Below are 21,439 nucleotides of genomic sequence, written 5' to 3'. Positions count from 1 at the left end.
CTCTCTCTCTGTGTCCTGGTTAGAGGGGATAGTTCAAAGTGACATTCATTAATTTATTATAGAATGGATGTTTCGGGGGTTGTCGTTCAATGATACCGAATTCCTAGCTGCAGACTAGTAATTAATATCAACACTTGTTCTTCTTCTGTCGGTTATCGATAGTCTAAGAGTGTAACCACGTGGTATGGTTGAAAAGATTCAGCAATGGTCTAAAACCCTTGTCCTCTCCTAATGGAGAAAAACATGGTCTGGTGATAATTTCTCAAAGTCGGGTTTTATTCGGAATTGCAGAAAAGGGGCTGTCCCAGGACGCCTGACCCTGGGCTCAGGGGCGGTCCTTTGATTTAGTTAACTCCAATTCCCTTTTTGAGTCCAAAATCACATTGTAAAATTGTGTTAACAGTATCATACTCACTCATTAATCTTATACAACAATTAGATGTAAACCTCATATCTGAGACTATTATATAAACAGCGTTATGGTAATGTGGCCACACCGTCTCCCATTAGCTTCCCCAAGTTGTAAGAAACGGACCAGTTCGTAGCTGGATTCTTCACCGATCTTCTATACTTTCTCCGGGAACATGAAATTTGTTCGGACCTCGAGTTCTGTGAGGTGGAAGAAATTCTCCTGTTCTCTATGAACATTTACTCTCTCTATACTATGTGTCCATGAGGAGAACCTCAGGAATTTACGACGTCTCTCTGACCACAGCAGCCTAGTTGAAGGAGGAAAGGGGGAGGCAGGGAGGGGGGGATGGGGCTCGCCACACCCAAAGAGGGCAACGTCATGACACTTCACATCTCTTACTATCTCCTATACTTCACATCTCGTACCATCTCCTATACTTCACATCTCTTACTATCTTCTATAATTCACATCTCTTACTATCTTCTATAATTCACATCAACTACTGTGTTTTATACTTCACATCTCTTACTGTCTCTTATACTTCACATCTCTTACGGTCTCTTATACTTCACATCTCTTACTGTCTACAATTTTTCACATTTATTTTTCACACTTTGGTACAGAAAGACCCCTGAGGACAGAGTGAGGTGCTTAGGGGTAGCAGGGTAGCCTAGTGGATAGAGCGTTGGGCTAATAACTGAAAGGTTGCAAGTTCCAATCCCTGAGCTGCCATGGTACAAATCTGTCGATCTGCTCCTGAACAAGGCAGGTAACCCACTGTTCCTAGGCTGTCATTGAAAATTAGAATTTGTTCTTAACTGACTTGCATAGGTAATAAAGGTTAAATAAATAAAGTAGACATCCTGAAGAAGCAGAACTCCCTTGGATAACAGGTTCCTCACTCCATTACCCCTGATGTTTCTATCAGCCTATGTTCAGCCCCCCTCTAATCTCCCTCTGATGGTGCTGTCCAATTCTCTCTGTCCAGGGCACATACCACCCAATGGATTGTTAAATACAGTATGTTATACTGTATAATTCCATAGATCTTTATACTATTATGAACAGTTGATATATTCCTCAGGTTTGAACACTGCTGTGCAGTCTTTTGCTAAGATAATTACTGCATAATTGCTGCTAGCTAGCTACAGTTGAAGTCTGAAGTTTACATACACCTTAGCCAAATACATTTAAACTCAGTTTTTCACAATTCCTGACATTTAATCCTAGTAAATATTCCCTGTTTTAGGTCAAAACTTGCCAAAACTATAGTTTGTTAACAATAAATTTGAGGAGTGGTTGAAAAACGAGTTTAATTGACTGCAACATTTGTCTCTAAAAACAGAAAGAAATCACTATATTTTAAGAATGTGAAATGTCTGAATCAATAGTAGAGAGAATGATTTATTTTCTTCTATTATTTCTTTCATCACATTCCCAGTGGGTCAGAAGTTTACATACACTCAATTAGTATTTGGTAGCATTGCCTTTAAATTGTTTAACTTGGGTCAAACGTTCCGGGTAGCCTTCCACAAGCTTCCCACAATAAGTTGGGTGAATTTTGGCCCATTCCTCCTGGCAGAGCTGGTGTAACTGAGTCAGGTTTGTAGGCCTCCTTGCTCGCACAAGATTTTTCAGTTCTGCCCACACATTTTCTATAGGATTGAGGTCAAGGCTTTGTGATGGCCACTCCAATACCTTGACTTTATTGTCCTTAAGCCATTTTGCCACAACTTTGGAAGTATGCTTGGGGTCATTGTCCATTTGGAAGACCCATTTGTGACCAAACTTTAACTTCCTGACTGAGGTCTTGAGATGTTGCTTCAATATATACACATAATTTTCTCGCCTCATGATGCCATCTATTTTGTGAAGTGCACCAGTCCCTCCTGCAGCAATGCACCCCTACAACTTGATGCTGCCACACCCGTGCTTTACGGTTGGAATGTTCATCGGCTTGCAAGCCTCCCCCTTTTTCCTCCAAACATAACAATGGTCATTATGGCCAAACAGTTCTATTGTTGTTTCATCAGACCAGAGGACATTTCTCCAAAAAGTACAATCTTTTTCACCATGTGCAGTTGCAAACCGTAGTCTGGCTTTTTTATGGCGGTTTAGGAGCAGTGGGTTCTTCCTTGCTAAGCGGCCTTCGATATAGGACTCGTTTTACTGTGGATATAGATACTTTTGTACCTGTTAACTCCAGCATCTTCACAAGGTCCTTTGGTGTTGTTCTGGGATTGATTTGCACTTTTCTCACCAAATTACGTTAATCTCTAGGAGACAGAACGCGTCTCCTTCCTAAGTGGTATGATGGCTGCGGGGTCCCATGGTGTTTAAACTTGGGTACATTGTTTGTACAGATGAACGTGGTACCTTCAGGCGTTTGGAAATTGCTCCCTTGGATGAACCAGTCTTGTGGAGGTCTCCAATTTTTTTTCTGAGGTCTTGGCTGATTTCTTTTGATTTCCCAATGATGTCAAGCAAAGAGGCACTGAGTTTGAATGTAGGCTTTGAAATACATCCACAAATACACCTCCAATTGATTCAAATGATGTCAAGCCTATCAGAAGCTTCTAAAGCCATGACATCATTTTCTGGATTTGTACAAGCTGTTTAAAAGCAGTCAACTTAGTGTATGTCAACTTATGACCTACTGGATTTGTGATGCAGTAAATTATAAGTAAAATAATTTGTCTGTAAACAATTGTTGGAAAAATGACTTGTGTCATGCACAAAGTAGGTGTTATAACAGATTTGCCAAAACTATAGTTTGTTAACAATACATTTGAGGAGTGGTTGAAAAATGAGTTTAATTGACTGCAACATTTGTCTCTAAAAACAGAAAGAAATCATTCTAAATAACGAACTGGCTTTATTTACTACAGTGTGAAAGTGTGATTGCCTCTCTATAAAGTGATTTTCTGAAACAAGGGGTCCTTCTACTTCACTTATTAAGCTACTTCACGTATTTATGTAATGCACTAGTTTATTTAGGCAACTTAATATATTCGTTTAGGCTTGGCCTATTTAGTAGGTTATTTCACAGCATAAAGCTATATTTGTTGGCATAAAGCTGAGTGACTCACTCATTTGTGGCTTTGGATCAAAATAAATTAGTACCAACATTATTTATAATCGTCTTCAATAAAGAAATGTTTTGACCAAGTGTTGTGTGTGTTCAATTATTCGTGACATTGTGGTTACAAGGAAGATTCTAAACAAAATAAATCAAATAAATCCTATTCATAATGAATAAACAGATGCGCGTTGCAAGCTTGTCATTTTATTTTATCTTTATAAACAATACCAAACATACACATACAAACGACAACTACATAACATGTGCCCAGACCCATCTGCTCACACCCCCATCTCCAGCGCCCACATCACTCTCCACCACATGGCCTCAAACTGCACCATTTTGTGTTTAACCTTCTGAATGAATGATTATATTGAAGATAGAAGCCACCTCTTAATGAGTTCTGAGTGCCGATCAGTTACCCAACAAAATAATACCAATTTATTTGTTTACATTGAGTATAGAATATGTCAGGGATCAACACATTGAGTATAGAATATGTAAGGGATCAACACAATGAGTATAGAATATGTCAGGGATCAACACATTGAGTATAGAATATGTCAGGGATCAACACATTGAGTATAGAATATGTCAGGGATCAACACATTGAGTATAGAATATGGCAGGGATAAACACATTGAGTATAGAATATGTCAGGGATCAACACATTGAGTATAGAATATGTAAGGGATCAACACATTGAGTATAGAATATGTAAGGGATCAACACATTGAGTATAGAATATGGCAGGGATAAACACATTGAGTATAGAATATGTCAGGGATCAACACATTGAGTATAGAATATGTAAGGGATCAACACATTGAGTATAGAATATGGCAGGGATAAACACATTGAGTATAGAATATGTAAAGGATCAACACATTGAGCATAAAATGTGTAAGGAATCAAAACCTAGGAGCTATGAGTTCTCTGAGCATCATGGTGCTTCTTCAGCAAAGCTGCATTTTTATCAGAGCACTGATAGACCCTAAATGTTTATCCTGCTTATACCACGTTCATCACGTCAGCAAACATAACATTAATAACTACGGCAAAACTTCTGATACGAACAACTACTGATAAATAAGCTACTGAAAATGTGATACATTTTTATAGCCAAGGGTTTTGAATGGTTTACCATCATGTCACTACTTCTGCTTTATGACTCTTCTCAACAGTCAGATTTGGCTTGTGCGCTCTCTTAGAGCCAACATCTTGTAGGTCTCCATGTTTTCCAACTGCTCACTGACATCTGAAGTAAATCACAAGCATAACCTTCAGTCAGAAGTCAGGTAGGGGATATAGAACACAACAGGGCTAACATAAGAATAGAGCAATCTGTCATTTACCTGGGAGAGATAAACTGTTAGGTGTCTTCAGGGACCGCTTCAATGACTCCAGTAGTTCGGTTCTCAGCGTCTGCTCAATGTATTCCTATAACACATCAAATGTAGTCTGATCACTATTTCATGTATTTTTGCTATTGATTTATAATAGTTTATTTATAATTTTAATGGTGCAATAAAAGCAACTAACCCTCAGGTTCTCAAAACCTTCCAACATCTTTTTCTGAGCATTGTCAAACATGGGGTTTTTCGATGAGTCGATGTGCTTGACCAGGAGTTCCTGAGTCTTCTTCAAGGTTCCCTTTCCAGATATCTTTGAAGCCTCTTAAAACACACAATAATTGTTGTTTGTGAACATGAGATAATCTATTATACATGGTACATACACTGAGTGTACAAAACATTAGGAACAAGAGCCTCAATTAATCAGGACATGGACTCTACAAGGTGTTGAAAAAGTTCCACAGGGATTCTGGACAAAGGTTGACTCCAATGTTTCCTACAGTTGTGTCAAGTTGGCTGGATGTCCTTTGAGTGGTGGACCATTCTTAATACACACTCAAACCGGTGTGCCTTGCACCTACTACCATACCCTGTTCAAAGGCACTTAAATATTTTGTCTTGCCCATTCACCCTGAATGGAACAGTCATGACTCAATTTTCTCAAGGCTTAAAAATCCTTCTTTAACCTGTCTCCTCCCCTTCATCTACACTGATTGAAGTGGATTTAACAAGTGACACCAATAAAGGATCATAGCATTCACCTCGTCATTCTATGTCATGAAAAGAGCATGGAACTGTCTTCTACACTCAGTGCATGTATTATCCTCTTCAATACAATAGTCATAATGACATCTAAAATAAAAAACATAGATTGAAATTAGGTAATCACAGCTAGGTTTAAATAATCAAATACGTAATTAGAAGGTTCGTTATTACCTTTATTAAAATCTTGCTGTCTAAAGATTCTTAGTTCATTATAATCAAACTGGTGACTCACCCTCATAACATGGGCACATTATGATCTGGACTTCGTCAGTCAGAGATTCATAAATCACTTTCTTCCTCAGGAGGACATCTCGTTTTAGTTTATCCTTCAAAAAATGTTCCTTTGGGATGGAGAAGATATTTTATTCAGGCACATTTCTCTCTTATAATTTATGTGCCTTGCTTTAGCAAGACCACTCTAGAAGTTTCCATATTTCTGACTTTGGCCCACTACTGCTCAACTGTTTAAAGTAAGCTTGGCAAAACCCCACCTCAAATTTAAATCTATAGCATTCTCACTTAACATTAAACTATTATTGTTCCTGTGTAATAAAACAAATTACTTTTGGACAAACATTTTATTAGCATGCTGTTACATAGTACTGTGGTAATTTCATTTTAATTGCATAGTAATGAGCTGAATGTTTTTGTTACTACTGTACACACACAAGTCACAAGTCCTATGTAACAACAATGTCGCTATACTTATAATCACAAAAATATGACATGTTTAAGAACTTGATGTAAAATGTTACTTTATTACTGTCACGCCTTGGTCTTAGTGTTTTGTGTTTTCGTTATATATTTTGGTCAGGCCAGGGTGTGACAGGGGTTTATGTTATTGTATTTTCGTATTGGGGTTTGTAGTATTTGGGATCGCGGCTGATTAGGGGTGTTGTATAGGCTTGGCTGCCTGAGGCGGTTCTCAATCAGCTGTCAGGTGATTCTCGTTGCCTCTGATTGGGAACCGTATTTAGGTAGCTTGAGCTTCGCTTTGTCTTTCGTGGGTGATTGTTCCTGTCTCTGTGTAGTGTTCACCAGATAGGCTGTAATAAGTTTCACGTTTCGTTTGTTGTTTTTGGTATTTATTTAGTTATTTCATGTATCGCCGTTTTCTTTATTAAAGACATGAGTAACCACCACGCTGCATTTCGGTCCGACTATCTCTCAACAAACGAAGAACGCCGTTACAGAATCACCCACCACACACGGACCGAGCGGCGTGGTTACAGGCAGCGACCGCAGGAAAAGCGAAAGGAGGAATGGACATGGGAGGACGTTATGGACAGCAATGGCATGGAGTATACGACGTGGGAAGAAATCGACAGGTGGGCGGCCGACCCAGAGAGAGTGCAGGAGCCCGCATGGGATTCGCTGGAGCAGTGCGAAGAAGGCTATAGGCGAATGGAGTTGGAGAAACAGACACGGCGGCGCAGAGCGAAACCCGAGAGTCACCCCAAAAAATGTATTGGGGGGGGGCTCAGAGGGAGAGTGGCTGAGTCAGGAGATGGACCTGAGCCAACTCTCCTTGTTTATCGTGAGGAGCCAAGGAGGAGACCAGAACCAGAGCCGGTGTTAGAGGTGAGCGAAGATGAGACTGTGAAGGAGTTAATGGGGAAAGTGGAGTGGAGAGTAATGAGGGAGTTGCTAGCTTGGTGCTATAGATATCATATTCGTCCGACGGATCGTGTCGGGGATTTGATGGCACCTGAGTTAGCGCTCCATACTCGTCCTGAGGTGCGTGTTAGTCAGCTGGTGAAGTTGGTGCCAGCCTCACGCACCAGGCCTCCTGTGCACATCCCTAGCCTTGCACATCCTGTGCCACCTCCACACTCCAGCCCTCCGGTAGCAGCTCCCCGCACCAGGCTTCCTGTGCGTGTCCTCGCTCCAGTATCACCAGTGCCCGCACCACGCATCAGGCCTACAGTGCGCCTCGCCTCTCCTGCTCTGTCGGAGTCTCCCGCCTGTTCAGCACAGCCAGAGCCTTCCTTCCCTCCTGCGCTGTCGGAGTCTCCCGCCTCTCCAGCGCTGTCGGAGCCTTTCTCCTCTCCTGCGCTACCGGAGTCTCCTGTCTGTTCAGCACAGCCAGCGTTTTCCTCCTCTCCTGCGCTGTCGGAGTCTCCCGCCTTTTTAGCGCTATCAGAGCCTTTCTTCTCTACAGCGCTGCCGGAGCCTCCTGCCTGTTTGAAGCAGCCTGAGCTGCCAGTCTGCAGGGTGCTGTCAGCCTGCATGGAGCAGTCAGAGCTGTCAGTCTGCATGAAGCAGCCAGAGCTGCCAGTCTGCAAGGAGCTGCCAGTCTGCAAGGAGCTGCCAGTCTGCAAGGAGCTGTCAGTCTGCAAGGAGCTGTCAGCCTGCATGGAGCAGTCAAAGCTGTCAGTCTGCAAGGAGCTGCCAGTCTGCAGGGAGCTGTCAGTCTGCAAGGAGCTGTCAGTCTGCAAGGAGCTTCCAGTCTGCAAGGTGCTGTCAGCCTGCATGGAGCAGTCAGATCTGTCAGTCTGCATGAAGCAGCCAGAGATGTCAGTCTGCAAGGAGCTACCAGTCTGCAAGGAGCTGCCAGTCTGCAAGGAGCTGTCAGTCTGCAAGGAGCTGTCAGCCTGCATGGAGCAGTCAGAGCTGTCAGTCTGCAAGGAGCTGCCAGTCTGCAAGGAGCTGCCAGTCTGCAAGGAGCTGCCAGTCTGCAAGGAGCTGTCAGTCTGCAAGGAGCTGTCAGCCTGCATGGAGCAGTCAGAGCTGTCAGTCTGCAAGGAGCTGCCAGTCTGCAGGGAGCTGTCAGTCTGCAAGGAGCTGTCAGTCTGCAAGGAGCTGCCAGTCTGCAAGGAGCTGTCAGTCTGCAAGGAGCTGTCAGTCTGCAAGGAGCTTCCAGTCTGCAAGGTGCTGTCAGCCTGCATGGAGCAGTCAGATCTGTCAGTCTGCATGAAGCAGCCAGAGATGTCAGTCTGCAAGGAGCTACCAGTCTGCAAGGAGCTGCCAGTCTGCAAGGAGCTGTCAGTCTGCAAGGAGCTGTCAGCCTGCATGGAGCAGTCAGAGCTGTCAGTCTGCAAGGAGCTGTCAGTCTGCAAGGAGCTGCCAGTCTGCAAGGAGCTGTCAGTCTGCAAGGAGCTGCCAGTCTGCAAGGAGCTGTCAGTCTGCAAGGAGCTGCCAGTCTGCATGAAGCAGCCAGAGATGTCAGTCTGCAAGGAGCTGTCAGTCTGCAAGGAGCTGCCAGTCTGCAAGGAGCTGCCAGTCTGCAAGGAGCTGTCAGCCTGCATGGAGCAGTCAGAGCTGCCAGTCTGCAAGGAGCTGCCAGTCTGCAGGGAGCTGTCAGTCTGCAAGGAGCTGTCAGTCTGCAAGGAGCTGTCAGCCTGCATGGAGCAGTCAGAGCTGTCAGTCTGCAAAGAGCTGCCAGTCTGCAAGGAGCTGTCAGCCTGCATGGAGCAGTCAGAGCTGTCAGTTTGCATAGAGCAACCAGTCAACCAGATTCCTCCAGATCAGCCTGTCAACCAGAATCTTCCAGATCTGCTAGTCAACTTGAATCTTCCAGATCCGCCAGCCAGGATCTACCGGAGCCTACTACCTACCTGAGCTTCATCTCAGTACTGGGCTTCCTCTCAGTACTGGGCTTCCTCTCAGTACTGGGCTTCCTCTCAGTACTGGGCTTCCCCTCTGTTCCGGGCTGCCCCTCAGTTCCGGGCTGCCCCTCAGTTCCGGGCTGCCCCTCAGTCCCGAGCTGCCCCTCAGTCCCGAGCTGCCTCAGTCCCGAGCTGCCCCTCAGTCCCGAGCTGCCCCTCAGTCCCGAGCTGCCCCTCAGTCCCGAGATGCCCCTCAGTCACGAGCTGCTCCTCAGTTCTGTGGGGTTCTGGGTGCGGACTATTAGGCCATGGTCGGCGGCGAGGGTGGATTATCCCAGGACGCGAAGGGGAGGAACGAGGACATTAATGAAGTGGGGTCCACGTCCCGAGCCGGAGCCCCCACCAATGACAGACGCCCACCCGGACCCTCCCTTTGGTTTTGAGGTGCGTCCGGGAGTCCGCACCTTGGGGGGGGGGGGGGGTTCTGTCACGCCTTGGTCTTAGTGTTTTGTGTTTTCGTTATATATTTGGTCAGGCCAGGGTGTGACAGGGGTTTGTTTACGTGTTGTATTTCGTATTGGGGTTTGTAGTATTTGGGATCGCGGCTGATTAGGGGTGTTGTATAGGCTTGGCTGCCTGAGGCGGTTCTCAATCAGCTGTCAGGTGATTCTCGTTGCCTCTGATTGGGAACCGTATTTAGGTAGCTTGAGTTTCGCTTTGTCTTTCGTGGGTGATTGTTCCTGTCTCTGTGTAGTTTCACCAGATAGGCTGTAATAGTTTCACGTTCCGTTTGTTGTTTTTGGTATTTATTTAGTTATTTCATGTATCGCCGTTTTCTTTATTAAAGACATGAGTAACCACCACGCTGCATTTCGGTCCGACTCTCTCTCAACAAACGAAGAACGCCGTTACAATTACCTTATGTCTCACTCATTGTGAAAATATATTTGTTAGTAATTTTGACTTTTAATTGAAATTCTATCAACTATACTGAATGAAAACAAACCCAACATGCAACAATTTCAGAGATTTTACTGAGTTACAGTTCATATAAGGAAATGTGTCAATTGAAATCCTAATCTATAGATTTCACACATGACAGGGAATACAGATATGTATCGGTTGGTCACAGTATTTGGTGTGATGTCCATTTGCGTCATGCAACGCGACACATCTCCTTCGCATTGTGTTGATCAGGCTGTTGATTGTGACCTGTGGAATGATGTCCCACTCCTCTTCAATGGCTGTGCGAAGTTGCTGGATATTGGCAGGAACTGGAACATGCTGTTGTACACTTTGATTCAGCTCATCCCAGACATGCTCAATGGGTGACATGTCTGGTGAAGAAATAGGACATTTTCAGCTTCCAGGAATTGTGTAGAGATCCTTGCGACATGGGGCCGTGCATCATCATGCTGAAACATGAGGTGATGGTAGCGTGATGGTAGTCAGAATCTCGTCACGGTATCTCGGCGCATTCAAATTGCAATTGATAAAATGCAATTGTATTTGTTGTCCGTAGCTTATATCTGCCCATACCATAACCCCACCGCCACCATGGGGCACTCTGTTCACAACGTTGACATCAGGAAATTGCTCTGAAATTACAACGCCATACATGTGGTCTGCAGTTGTGAGAATGGTTGGACGTACTGCCAAATTCTCAAAAACGACGTTGGCTTAAGGTAGAGAAATTAACATCAAATTCTCTGGCGACAGCTGTGGTGGACATTCCTGCAGTCAGCATGCCAATTCTACGCTCCCTCAAAACTTGACATATCTGTGGCATTGTGTTATGTGACAAAACTGCACATTTTAATGTGGCCTTTTATTGTCCCCAGCAAAAAGCACACCTGTGTAAGTATCATGCTGTTTAATCAGCTTCTTGATATTCCACACCTGTCAAGTGGATGGATTATCTTGCCAAAGGAGAAATGCTCATTAAACAAATGTATGCACAACATTTTGGGCAAGTAAGCATTTTGGCATATGGAACATTTCTGTTATCTTTTATTTCAGCTCATGAAACATGGGACCAACACTCCAGATTTTGCATTCAAAATTTTGTTCAGTGTTTTTGATGTGGCTCTGCCGTCGTTGCAAATAAGAATTTCTTCTCAACTAACTTGTCTAGTTAAAGAAAGGTTAATGTCATGAATCCCCCAGTACTGCTGCTCATTCTGTCCACCAGTTCCGGAGGTCGATGTCACCGGCCTTCTAGGCTGCACTGAACTGTGTCATTATGCACATCTGGTTACAATTCCTCACTGATTGTATTTGTATTAATGTGCCCTTGGTTTCCCCATTGGGCTGTCGATTATTGTTCCCATGTCCGTTGGTCGTGTGAGTACCTATGCGTTGTCTTGGCTTCTGTGCTGCGTGTTTTGTGCAGTGTGTATTACGGGTCTCGTCCCGTGTCGTTCTAAGAGGTTTACCCTTGCTCTTTTGTTTGGGTACATCCCAGTGTTTTCTACACGTGTTTGTTTTGGGTGTATTAAAAACTCAGATTATGTATTCCTGCGCCTGTCTCCAAATCCTTTATACCAGCATGACAGTTAAATAAATTAAAATAAGTACTACTCCTACTTCTACTACTGCTACTACTACTACTACTACGCTACAATCACTAGGCTATTTCAACTACCACTGAATTTACTAAAGTGAGTTTGCTAGCGGGCAGCTGGGCCATGGCATATTCCCAAAATTCCCTGCACACTGGATAGGGTAATCAATTAACTAGGTGCAGCTAATTTCTCTTACTCGCTGTAGCATCTTGGTGAAAAAGTCACACCCACAACACATGCTGATTCAATGGACTGGATAATGCCTGACATTATGATAGTAGCTAAACTTTTCACTGTGAGAGCACCATTGTCAGGACTTCCGCCGAAGTCAGTCCCTCTCCTTGTTTGGGCGGCGTTCAGCGGTCGACATCACCGGCCTTCTAGCCACCGCCGATCCACTTTACATTTTCCATTTGTTTTGTCTTTGTTTTACACACCTGATTTCAATCCCACAATTACTGGTTCATTATTTAACCCTCTGTTCCCCCATGTTTTTTTGTGAGTGATTGTTTGTTGTATTTTCAGTCTGTCATGGTGTGCATGTATTTGTTACTTTGTATATTTGACAGTTTGAGTAAAAGTACGTTGATTACTCATATCTGCAGTCTTGCGCCTGACTCTCTACACCAGCTACACCTAGGACCCATTACAACCATTGTAGTTACAGTAAGAAGCTTACAAAGCCATAAACACGCTCCAAGCAACAAAGGTTGGCAACCTCTGTTGCATTCCACTAAAAGCTACCCGACTACTACAAATACAGTCACTACTTCTACTAAAACACATTGGCTTTTCTACTACCATAAAAATACTTTTGGAAAGCTAAAGCAAGCACAACATTTCCTTCAGGAAAATTACACAATCTAGTCAAATATATCATGCTTGCAGAGTGCCAATGACAAATCATACCACTATACCTCGGTGGTGAGAAACATCAGATACAGAGACATGGGGGTGTTCTCCCACTCCTTGGCCATGTTGTCTGAGATGATGCTGAAGTTGCAGATCTTCTTATAGATTGATTCTCCTGTTGTTCCAGCATTTCTTTGAAACAATAAATTATAACCACACCATTAGTTGTCCTTTATTCAAATAGGGATAATGAATTGACTAATGTGAAAGAATAATTGGCTCTGTAAGAATAGTACTTACGGGAAAATTACAGCAAATTTCTCATTTATGGCAGCGTACATAGATTCAGCCAACGTTTTGTTGAGGTCTGTGATGTCTCCATTTGTTGACCTACAGAACCCCTTATTCCTGCATAAAGATGACAATGTACGATGGTATCCTCTGCCATCCTTTCTCTAAAAAGAATTTGACAATGGAAAAATATTAGCATATTCTATCAAAAACAAGAAGGACGAATGCACTCTTCTTGCAATTAAAATATGAATTATTGAATTGTTCAATGGAACAACATGCATAAAACTCTGATGCTTTCAGCATGTCTAGCCTTCTGCCGGGACTCTCTGACAAAGTGTAGACATGCCGAATTGCTTTGATAGGTATCACAAGAGATAAGATAACTAGCTACTGTACATAGAGTATATAAACATGATTTTCAGTTAGCTTAAACTCACTGCCTCTGGTGTGATTACTTTCTCCTTGGCAATCTGCAAGCATGATTTTTTTGAATTGGCAACTCCCTCTGACAGGAGTTTTTTAAGGTCGTTGTAATGTTTTGTCATGAGGGATGTGATGGTAGAAAGCTGCTCCTCCAGTGAATCCTTTAGCAGTTGGTACATGTTTGATTTCATCTCAACCTAAGACACAAAATCAAAGAAGGACAATTCATTCTTGACTTACTTTCACTAGATAGATTTTTGCATGTCATACCATCGTCGAGTCGTTGGAGTTGGCCGCTTTGATCAAAGAGAGGATCCCATAGACTCCAGATATATAGTCTTTAACTGCAGTCTTTGAGTGTCTCTCATTCATATCCTCCAGAACTTGTTTGAGTTGTGGTATCTCTGCAACATTAGTGAAAAAAGTTGTTATACAATAAGATATTCAAGATCTGTTTGTCCGTCTCTGAAACCCTAGCCTCAGGTAACAAAGTTGTAGGTAGAGTACATACTGTTACTTTCTGGGGACATCCTACAGGCTCATTTTTATTTGCAGAGCATCATGTGAAATTTTGAATCAACATGTGAAAGTTTATGTGATCACGTGAAAATCCCCATATCCACATGTGAAAGATTGTCACAGATCCCTCCGGAACTGTGTCATTACACACACCTGGTCCCCATTCCCATTGATGGTATTTGTATAAATGTGCCCTTTGTTTCACCATTGGGATGTCGATTATTGTTCCAATGTCCGTTGGTGCGTGTGAGTACCTGTGCTGTGTTATGGCTTTCGTGCCACGTGTATTGCTCAGATGATTATGGATCTCGTCCCGTGTGGTATCATTGTGCGCTTGTGTATATATTCAAGGTACTGCTCGCTCTTTTGTTTGGGTTTCAAACCCTGTATTTTCTACACGTGTTTGTTTGGTCTTCGTCCCCGTGCCTTTACATGGCACGCTGTAATTTGGGTGAAATAAAAACCCTATTACGCATTCCTGCGCCTGTCTCCCGATCCATCATACCAACGTGACAAATATCATCACATGTGAAGTGTTCCAAAACTATATGGTTTCATATGATTTCACATGTGAAATAACATTTTCATGGGATTTTCCACATGTGAAATCATGTGTTTTTTCTGTAAGGGTATACTATGAAGACTAGTGATGTGTCAACCCCCCTAAATGGAAACTATCCACCATTTCCAGGCAAGTTTCAAATTCAGAAGATGAGAGCTCCTGTGAAATTGTGATTTGTACATATGATCAGTGATGAAAAATCTGCATACTGGAACAAAGTTCCTTGTTATTCATCACATCCCACAGTCGGTCAACAAGTGCTAGTACTATTTATGTTACTTGTCCAAGAGAGATTAATCACAGCTCAAAACAGTATTGTTGTCAATTTGTAAAGGCTCAATAGCATAGGTGAGTTCAACAATTTCAGTTGAATGGGTTGAATGAACATGCAAAAATATTACGGTGAAGTCGCAAATAGCTCATTTTTGTAGGGGTTACTGTGGAATTTTAGCGACAATGTTCAACTTGAAAATGATTTTGCTGTTCTTACTACATGTAATAAAAGATTCAATCATCACATTATTATTTGTAGTGGCAGTTTAGACCCAAAACAGTTACTTTCGTTGTTACTCACATCCTTCTCAGACTGTTAGCTACTGTTAGCCAATGTTCATGGTTACAGAAAATAAATTGAATTTCTTAGCTTTTTTTTTGATAACAATGGTGTTTGTCTTGCTGAACGCCTTTCATGTCAACACTTATCTTACCTGTCTGTTCTTGTTCCAGAATGGGATTCTCATCATTCTGAAATTCCTCAGCACTCACTGTAAACACTTGGAAGATCTTTTCCATTTGAATGAAAGGTTTCTGGAAGAGTTGTATGAGAAAAATAAATAAATTATAAATTATATTTTCCATATTAGGCTTTGAAATACAGTAGCTCGGATTCGCCTCGTACCCATGTCTACAGCACAGCCTCGCTTATACACAAAACACAAGGCATTTGATAGAATGGAGTAGATGTTCTTATTTAAAACATTAGAAAGATCTGACTTGAGGTTTATTTAATAGATGGGTAAGAACAATTTACACATTACACTAATGCAGTAAGAGATGGGCTGTATTTCTGTTACATGCCGTTGAAAAACAGTTTTTCAATTACTTTTGAGTATTTTGTCATTTCTATTTGAAAGGCCTTTAAAACTCAATAATTATCTTAAACATTTTTTTTATAGTGGTTCACAAATCCTATCACACCAAATGTGCTGTATGAGTATCAGAAGTTTGATGATCCTGAGGCCTTGAGGTGTTGGTGAATGAGTGGAAGAGCAAGGATCGGTGTTCCGTCAACAGAACAGTTGTAATTCATGCAGCGCGTTATGTCAAGATCGCAGATTTTAGAGAAACAACAAATATCTGCTGAAAACATAAATTATTGTTAATATAACTGCACTGTCCAATTTACAGTAGCTATTACTGCGAAAAAAAATGCCATGCTATTGTTTGAGGAGAGCTCCTAACAACAAAACACTTTTTCACCATGATAGGTTCGATAAATTCACCTCTGAAGGTGAAATGTGTACTTACATGCTGAAATCTTGCTCTGATTTATCATCCAAAGGGTCCCAGAGATAACATGAAGTGTTGTTTTGTTAGATAAAATATTTTTTCATATCCTTAGCCTTTTGTGACTAGGGGGCAGTATTTTCATTTTTGGAAAAATAACGTTCCCGTAGTAAACGGGATATTTTGTCAGGACAAGATGCTAGAATATGCATATAATTGACAGCATAGGATAGAAAACACTCTAAAGTTTCCAAAACTGTAAAAATATTGTCTGTGAGTATAACAGAACTGATATTGCAGGCGAAAGCCTGAGAAAAATCCAATCCGGAAGTGACTCATCTTTTGAAAGCTCTGCGTTCCAATGCGTCCCTATTGAGCAAATGAATGGGCTATCAACCAGATTACTTTTTCTCCGTATTCTCCGTACAGCATTGTGACGTAGTTTTACGCATTTATGTTGAAGAATACCCGTAAGTGGTCACCTGATGGCTCTCAGAGTGATTCTAGCGTAAAATACAGAGGTAGCCATTATTCCAATCGGTCCTACTGAAAAACCAATTGTCCCGGTGGATATATTATCGAATAGATATTTGAAAAACACCTTGAGGATTGATAATAAACAACGTTTGCCATGTTTCTGTCGATATTATGGAGCTAATTTTGAATATTTTTTGGCGTTTTCGTGACTGCAATTTCCAGGCGATTTCTTAGCCAAACGTGAAGAACAAACGGAGCTATTTCGCCTACAAAAATAATATTTTTGGAAAAAAGGAACATTGGCTATCTAACTGGGAGTCTCGTGAGTGAAAACATCCAAAGCTCATCAAAGGTAAACTATTTAATTTGATTGCTTTTCTGATTTCTGTGACCAAGTTACCTGCTGCTAGCTGGACAAAATGCTATGCTAGGCTATCGATAAACTTACACAAATGCTTGTCTAGCTTTGGCTGTAAAGCATATTTTGAAAATCTGAGATGACAGGGTGATTAACAAAAGGCTAAGCTGTGTCTCAATATATTTCACTTGTGATTTTCATGAATAGGAATATTTTCTAGGAATATTTATGTCCGTTGCGTTATGCTAATTAGTGTCAGTCGATGATTACGCTCCCGGACCCGGGATAGGGAGTAACTAGAGGTTAAAAGGTCTGTATAACATGCACAATCAATTTTGTATTTCCACTCGTTCAATTTGCAAAGAAAGGAACCTGTGAAAATCTCACCCTAACGTTGTTTCAACAGGTCAAATCACGTTTGTATCTATTACTCAGAGAATCCTAGAAGGTAACAAGACTTCCCTATTTCATTAGGGGTGTAGTATATCCTATAGGACACCATATTTGGTCAGAGAGCGACGCCTTCATGGCATGCCGATGAAGCAGGCAGCCATCACTTGAACAACTGTATCTTTGTCATATTAGCACCAATCGGGGTCAAACAAAGCTAGCTAGATAGTCCCGTAAAGCCCAGCTATTTGACTATCTGGAAACCATGTATATGTTGTAAAATGTAGCTGCTAACCTTGTACCACAGCAAGCCTTTTCCTTTTGGACAAAAATGATAAGGATATCCACTCCCAATAAAGGAGTGGTTCTGGTAGCATGAGACGGAGTCTACAACCCACACAAGTGGCTCAGGTAGTGCAGCTCATCCAGGATGGCACATCAATGCGAGCTGTGGCAAGAAGGTTTGCTGTGTCTGTCAGCGTAGTGTCCAGAGTATGGAGGCACTACCAGGAGACAGGCCAGTACATCAGGAGACATGGAGGAGGCCGTAGGAGGGCAACAACCCAGCAGCAGGACCGCTACCTCCACCTTTGTGCAAGGAGGAGCAGGAGGAGCACTGCCAGAGCCCTGCAAAATGACCTCCAGCAGGCCACAAATGTGCATGTGTCTGCTCAAACGGTCAGAAACAGATTCCATGAGGGTGGTATGAGGGCCCGACGTCCACAGGTGGGGGTTGTGCTTACAGCCCAACACCGTGCAGGACGTTTGGCATTTGCCAGAGAACACCAAGATTGGCAAATTCGCCACTGGCACCCTGTGCTCTTCACAGATGAAAGCAGGTTCACACTGAGCACATGTGACAGACGTGACAGTGTCTGGAGACACCGTGGAGAACGTTCTGCTGCCTGCAACATCCTCCAGCATGACCGGTTTGGCGGTGGGTCAGTCATGGTGTGGGGTGGCATTTCTTTGGGGGGCCGCACAGCCCTCCATGTGCTCGCCAGAGGTAGCCTGACTGCCATTAGGTACCGAGATGAGATCCTCAGACCAGATCCTCAGATCCCCTTGTGAGACCATATGCTGGTGCGGTTGGCCCTGGGTTCCTCCTAATGCAAGACAATGCTAGACCTCATGTGGCTGGAGTGTGTCAGCAGTTCCTGCAAGAGGAAGGCATTGATGCTATGGACTGGCCCGCCCGTTCCCCAGTCCTGAATCCAATTGAGCACATCTGGGACATCATGTCTCGCTTTAGTCCAGGTCTGGGAGTAGATCCCTCATGAGACCATCCGCCACCTCATCAGGAGCATGCCCCGGCGTTGTAGGGAGGTCATACAGGCACGTGGAGGCCACACACACTACTGAACCTCATTTTGACTTGTTTTAAGGACATTACATCAAAGTTGGATCAGCCTGTAGTGTGGTTTTCCACTTTAATTTTGAGTGTGACTCCAAATCCAGACCTCCATGGGTTGATACATTTGATTTCCATTGATCATTTTTGTGTGATTTTGTTGTCAGCACATTCAACTATGTAAAGAAAAAGGTATTTAATAAGAATATTTCATTCATTCAGATCTAGGATGTGTTATTTTAGTGTTCCCTTTATTTTTTTGAGCAGTGTATTATCCTACATTCAATTCCCATTTCCAAACCTCAAAGTGTTTCCTTTCAAATGGTACCAAGAATATGCATATCCTTGCTTCAGGGCCTGAGCTACAGGCAGTTAGATTTGGGTATGTAATTTAGGTGAAAATTCAAAAAAGGGGGCTGTCCCTAAGAAGTTGAAGAAGGTTGAACTGCAGGGTGACTTACAAAGTCAGGATAATGCAGTAAAAAAACATTTAAAGTAAGCTTGACTTTGAATCATATATACAGATCTGCTATGTTAATTTGACCAGTTTCTCTCAAATGGCAACAAAATCATACAGCAACAGTAAATGTGAACTATAATGTGGATTATAATTCATATACATTTTTTATAGTGTTTGATAGATGTTTTGTTTGGGAAAATCTTGTCTCATATTTTAAAGTGGAAATTACAAACTTTGGAAGCCTTTTTAAACCTTAAATACACAAGGAAATCGACATTTCCAGGATAATTCTCTCACAACAGTGATCAAATTAAGATAGCAGATCTGTACACAATGTTGTTAATGCCACACTATCACTACAGTCTTTCAACCCCCTTAGCGCCTCCATCTGCACTTTTGATTACACCACAATCATGGTAAGGCACAGTATCTTATTTCTGACACTAATGCAGCGAGTAATAAGGGACCACAAAGCTTCAAGATACAAGAAACTGGATTTCTGAATTACTTACAATTTGAAATGCCATTCCATAAAGTTGTATTTTATTGCACAATGATAGCAATACTACAATAGGATGTGGCACCAACAATTCATTAGATATTGTGCAAACAGGAAATAGTTGTAGGACAATCTATTGATAATAAAATATATATATATATAATTTATGCAGAATAACTGGAAGAGGGTGTTATCTGATCAAACAAATATCAACTTCGGTAGAGTGTGGCGACAACAAACATTGAAACTCTCTTCAGAAAGAAAAGGGTCATAATTACCTACCGAATATGTCAACGGTTTATAAATGGAGTCTTGCACCGGTTTTTGTTTATTATCAGAAGATACAGAGCATATGTTTATTTAATGTAAAAGCTTGGGAAACTTTTGGGATCAAGTAGCCCAGCTTATGTCTTACTTGAATGTCAATTTTACAAACTGCATTTTAATCGATAGTGTTAATTATTAACAACAGCAAGTAAAAAGTTTAAGACTTGGTGTAAATTTAAAAAGATGAGTGCCAAAAGTTTTTGCAAAGTGGATAGAATGACTATTTTCCTATCGGATCTAAAGTTTATAATTGAAATGTATCTTTTGTATAATGAGTCCAAGGGCAGACAAATCATGGACAAATAACATGATTATAGCTTAATACAGATTCCTTCTCAAATATTTAAGGCAACTGAAGAGGAGTGAAGAATGTGACAAACTGTATAAGTATTGTAATGTATTTTATATATATATATAACATTGTATGTAATTAGTATTACGAATCTGTGTTGGTTTGTGTATAATCATATCAGATTTGGATGTATCTCCTTATGGGTGATGTTTTTAGTGTTATTTTAAATGTAACATGACGTTTTTTCGTGAAGAGAAATTGGTCCGCTTCATAAAGCACTATGTAGATTCTACACATCATCTACAACCGTATATCACGCTCTATAAAGATTCATAATGTGGCGTAACTGTGTGACCAATTTATATGTTCACAATTATTCATTTTTTATAGAGCATAAAATACATTATAGATTATTTGTGACCCATTTATGCAGTGATTATGAAGCCTATATGAATTCTTTATGAAGACTTATGAAGAAATAAATAATAACACAAGCCAGATGGTATTAATGCTTTAGTGCAGCACAATTTACCAAGTAATATTATTGGGAGCAGCTGTAAACAACACCATGAGGTAGTTTGGTGTCTAGTCAATACGAATGTACTCAAATGTTTCTCTTAGAGTTTACACAGTTGAGGGTGTTTTGGTGAGCATGAGTCCAAGTCACAGTTATTCAAGTCACAAGCAAGTCTCAAGTCACCAGGTCTGAGTCTCAAGTCGAGTCCCAAGTAGAACGGGTCAAGATTTTGGTCAAGTCCAAGTCGGACATTCTATGAGTAAGTCAAGTCAAACGTAGCCAAGTCTCGAGTAAAGTAAAAAATGATTGTTCAACTACAAATCTGTGTCTATTTACTGACACTGCCAGACAACCCTTTTCATTATTTTGTCCACAACACATTTTTATTAGCAGTCTTAAAGGGCATGAAATCAGCAGAAGGCAAGGCAGGTTGACGTGCTCAGAGTGTAGATTTATTTACAGGTCTTGGTGATCCAATGGTGAAAGAGCAATATCATACAAAATATACAAGTAGATTTACCAAATGTCCATGGGTAATAGCCCAAAATAAATAGCCTCTGCATCAGGCTTAACCTGTCCTATCTGAACAGACACAGGTAGAGGCCACAACTGTACAGCCTCCCCTTGAGAAACCAAATGCATGTGTCTAACAGGAGCTCAAACAGGTAGGCCTACAAAATATAAGCACTTGGCCCCCAAGACCATACAATTACCCAATTGGCAATTACAACTGATAAACTGGATCTACAATGTAAAAGGCCATTTCCACATCCATTGTTACAATGGTATATAAATCTTAATCAGACAATGATTATTCTTGATATTTCAACACCATGCATACGTGGAACAATAATTTTCTCTTATTCAATGTTCTGGCTCAAACGCG

General features: G+C 41.7%; 1 protein-coding gene across 7 annotated transcripts in view; it reads right to left on the bottom strand.

Annotated features, from left to right (window-relative positions):
• Positions 1-3,678: 3,678 nt before the first annotated feature.
• Positions 3,679-21,439, bottom strand: part of LOC116365779 (nuclear GTPase SLIP-GC) — a 41,564-nt gene continuing 23,803 nt past the window's right edge. For 5 of the 7 annotated variants that reach the window (XM_031818190.1, XM_031818191.1, XM_031818188.1 and 2 more), the window contains 9 exons: positions 15,084-15,183; positions 13,566-13,699; positions 13,310-13,492; positions 12,879-13,033; positions 12,644-12,770; positions 5,847-5,955; positions 5,037-5,170; positions 4,850-4,934; positions 3,686-4,752 (listed from right to left, as the gene is read on the bottom strand). In XM_031818190.1, the coding sequence (XP_031674050.1) occupies positions 4,679-4,752; positions 4,850-4,934; positions 5,037-5,170; positions 5,847-5,955; positions 12,644-12,770; positions 12,879-13,033; positions 13,310-13,492; positions 13,566-13,699; positions 15,084-15,183 (1,101 nt within the window). In that variant the 3' untranslated portion in view covers positions 3,686-4,678. Of the gene's footprint in view, positions 4,753-4,849; positions 4,935-5,036; positions 5,171-5,610; positions 5,702-5,846; positions 5,956-12,643; positions 12,771-12,878; positions 13,034-13,309; positions 13,493-13,565; positions 13,700-15,083; positions 15,184-21,439 lie in introns of all 7 variants that reach the window. The other 2 variants (XR_004208153.1, XM_031818186.1) reach the window with 2 other exon arrangements.

This window comes from Oncorhynchus kisutch, unplaced genomic scaffold, assembly GCF_002021735.2.
Source record: "Oncorhynchus kisutch isolate 150728-3 unplaced genomic scaffold, Okis_V2 scaffold1282, whole genome shotgun sequence".
In the NCBI taxonomy this organism is placed as follows: domain Eukaryota; kingdom Metazoa; phylum Chordata; class Actinopteri; order Salmoniformes; family Salmonidae; genus Oncorhynchus; species Oncorhynchus kisutch.
The sequence above is the reverse complement of the archived record's forward strand: the minus strand, read 5'-3'. Positions and strand labels throughout refer to the sequence as shown.